This window comes from Plectropomus leopardus, unplaced genomic scaffold (genome assembly GCF_008729295.1).
Source record: "Plectropomus leopardus isolate mb unplaced genomic scaffold, YSFRI_Pleo_2.0 unplaced_scaffold11778, whole genome shotgun sequence".
Classification (NCBI taxonomy): domain Eukaryota; kingdom Metazoa; phylum Chordata; class Actinopteri; order Perciformes; family Serranidae; genus Plectropomus; species Plectropomus leopardus.
In genome coordinates, this window is record NW_024612480.1 from 1 (window position 1) to 3550 (window position 3550).

General features: G+C 39.9%; 1 protein-coding gene across 1 annotated transcript; it reads right to left on the bottom strand.

Annotated features, from left to right (window-relative positions):
• Positions 1-1199: 1199 nt before the first annotated feature.
• Positions 1200-3512, bottom strand: LOC121963582 (neurobeachin-like). The gene is made up of 3 exons (XM_042513864.1): positions 3320-3512; positions 3014-3165; positions 1200-2796 (listed from the first exon to the last, which is right to left on the bottom strand). Exons 1-3 carry the CDS (start codon positions 3341-3343, stop codon positions 2706-2708), a joined length of 267 nt encoding a protein of 88 aa, XP_042369798.1. The 5' UTR covers positions 3344-3512; the 3' UTR covers positions 1200-2705.
• Between the last annotated feature and the right edge of the window lie 38 nt (positions 3513-3550).

The window sequence follows — 3550 nt, forward strand, 5'->3', positions numbered from 1 at the left end:
AGTGCCATCTAGTTCCATTACAGTAGAGAGACAGCAGACATCTCTACAGTCTGTATATAAACAGCACTACATGTAAGAGGAAAAATATGTATTTTTGTATTTCTAATGAATTTTCCCTTTAATGTTGTACAAAAGAGGCAAGTTTGAATTAATCACTTAACATTTGTTTTCAAGTCTGCTGATGTTAAAAAGATTAAATCCCCCAGTTGTTTTTTTTGTTTTTTAATTGGAGCTCTTATTTTTAGTGCCAGTCCTGGAAACAAAGCATGAATCAATGATGATACATAGTAGATTAGTATATTTAAATTTCCATCTTGGGTAACCTGTGTCTTTATACCTATATGAATACCTTATCTTATGATACATGCTTTACTATACTGAACTGACTTTTGTCCATGGGTTAAATGAATGCGACTAATGATTTCATCTTCTCTTTGCACATTTTCTCTTTTTTTAATGCTTCTGAGGGAATTAATTCCTACTTTTATCTTGATTTGGTTACTGGAGCTGATGCGAGAGGTGCGTTCAAAACCTGTTAACTCAAAATCAGAGCACCATGAGCACAGCAAGTCCACAGTAACTCGTGACGCATGCAATAAAGAGAACACACACCCGAAACTTTACACTATTTTCTTTTAAGAAGCTCCACAGAAGTGGTTTTGCCTTGCTCAAGGGAACTTAAACTGTTTTATGGATTTGTATTAAGCAGGAGACGCAGGACCAGACTCTACAGATGGAAAAGCAAGTGCTACAAATAGAAATTGGACATTTTGTTAAACTAACATTTATCTTTCTTTGTTTGTGTTCTTAGGAAGTGCTACATTAAATGACTGACAGAAACAGAAGCCTGAAACTAAAAAACACAGCAAAGCAGGTAGTTCAAAAACACAGTCAAGTGTGTTCAGAGTGCAACATTTTAACTCAGGAGTCTCTTGAAAATCATTTGAGGAGGATTTCTTTCGGGATAATGTCTTGTGAACGCTACAATAAGACGTCCTTGATGGCTCGCTCCCTCTGTGCAGCGCTACTGTCATGAAGCAAAAAGAAACCTTTCAGCCAAAGAATATGTGACCAATGAAATGTCAAGTCATCAAATTCTTTGCATATTTTATTTTTCTTATCATGATTTTTTTTTCAACTCACACATGTCATATTTTACATCTTTGCAATAAAACATGAATACAATAGTTTTTAGGGTTTCATAGATCCAAAAATATTTAACCTTTTTTTGGATACGTAAGTTGAACCTGTCGATAGAGTATGTGCATGTGCGCATTTGATCAAGATGGCTTCACACATACAGTACATCTCACATTTCATCCCCTCTCCTCCCACCTTCCCATCTCTATCAGCTACAGAATCATGATATTGCTTACAACTGTGAGGTTGTAAAACCTAATAATCACACATGAGCTCAACGCTTTAAATACAAACATCAATGCACAAATAATCCCGAAGGGGAAATGGACCTAAACAAAATGGCAGCCGACCAGAAAGAACCAAGCTAATAAATAATGATATGTGATTGGTGCAAAGTGCAAATACAAAACAAACTTTTACATTGATTCGATTCTCTTTTTTTAAATAATCAACAAATGTGGGTAAGTGAAGGTTTCCTTTGCGCTTTCAGTCTTATTCAGCTGATTAAGTCTCCCACCAAGCCTGAACCAAGACTATATGTACATATTTGACAAAACAATCACCAAATATACAAAGGAAATCATGTCAGTCTTGTGGTTGTCATCCTTGGTGGCACTGGCAACATCTCTGTATCGTTACCATCTCCGGCAAAACAATCACCATCCTTGACACTGCCATTATTATCATCAGTCTTGTCGACATTATAGTAATTATTACACAATATTTTACATACAGCAAGTCATTAATAAATTAAAGGTGATAAGCGCAGTTTGTGTAGTGAAAGAACACGTGTAGACTCTGACGGAAGCAGAGCCTTATTTACATAAAAATCAGATTTAACCCTGCTGCGGGTAAAAGAAGAAATTAAATTAGCATTATAAAATAAAATAAAGATAAAAGCAAATAAAATCATAACCCCAAGCAATTTTTCAAGGAGGGGAATTTTAAGATTGAGCCAATAGCACCGGTTTTGAACAGTGGGCGGGGCTGGTTCATTTCTGACCATATCTAATCAGTTTAGACACATTGAAGGAGTCTGAATTTATAGCCCACCCAAATAATTCCCAGACTAATTCCCCGCAAAATGAAAAGTATACAACAAAAATTGGTAAAGAAGAAAAATATAACGGAAAACAAAACTTAGGTTCTTTGTGTGTGAAGCATTAAGCGTACCAGGAACGGCAACTGCACCAGTCCTGTGAGTGGTACGAGTATGATCGACCTCTACAAGGTCTGCTTGACTTGCTCTTTTTCCCCCCATTCTGCAATCTGTCTATTTTATTAGCAGGTTTTGGTGTGTATCTTCGGGGTATTATGTGTCTGTGGTTACACACCTGTGTGTACGTACACGTATGCACAGAGGAAGTTTTTTCCACCAGCGCTGCTGCATCCTCAAATCAAGTAAACTTCACAAGGGATTAGAGCCTAAGGTCCGGTACTTGTTTTTCCTTCCTCTCGGTACCTTTAGTTTTCCCGCGTTGCAGATACGCAGCAGAATGCATCACCTCCTCTCCCTCTTGTTCTTCTCTCCTCTCTCCATCTTCCTCTTCCTCACACTGTCCACCTCAGTACCTGTTCTGGTGTTCGTAGTGCCAGCGGTTGAAGTCTATGTTGAACGCCACAATGCTGCCAGACGCCATGCCGGTGATGAGAGTCCTGAGTGCAGAGCACACAGAAAGTCACGACTGGAAACCAAACTACAGACATTAAATAGTTCTTTTAGGGTTGCAGAGCATCAGTCTGAGGTTCGGGCACAATAACCCTCTGACTGATCATTCAGTATTTTACGTTGTCTGCTTTGAGATGACCCATTTTCCCCAACAACAGTTTAAAAAAGTCTTTGTCTGTCAGAGTAGCACCCTGTCTGTGTTACCTCTGGTCATGCGAGAGGTCCATGGCACGGATTCCTGCGTCGCAGCCTGGATAGATGTAAAGCTGTTTGAAGTCGCACGCCTGCCACACTTCCACAACTCCGTTATCACCTCCTGTCACCAAATTCTGCCCGTCGCTGCTCAACAGGATCGCCTGAAGAGAGAAAAAGAATAGTGTGTTCAGTGTGTTGGACAATGGTATATTGCATTGTTTAGGGGTGAATAAGGACAGTATTCATGCATGAATATACACCAAAAAGAATATTACAGTACATTTACATAAACAATATCGACTTTGACAGCCTTACCCGCGTGGAATCATTGACCTCCATTTGTGCCAGCAGTTTTCCATTTATGCTGAAGTTGCAGAAGCGACCTCTCTCATAGTAGATGATGCAGTGGCCCTCACTGGATACTGAAATGAGGCGGGGCCGCTGGCACAGCTCTGGCCCCTCCAGGGCCCTAAGCAGATCCCCTGTGATGGTGTGAACCAGACACGGGCCCTCTGAGGAGCAACAAAGAAGGATAGTGAAGAAGCA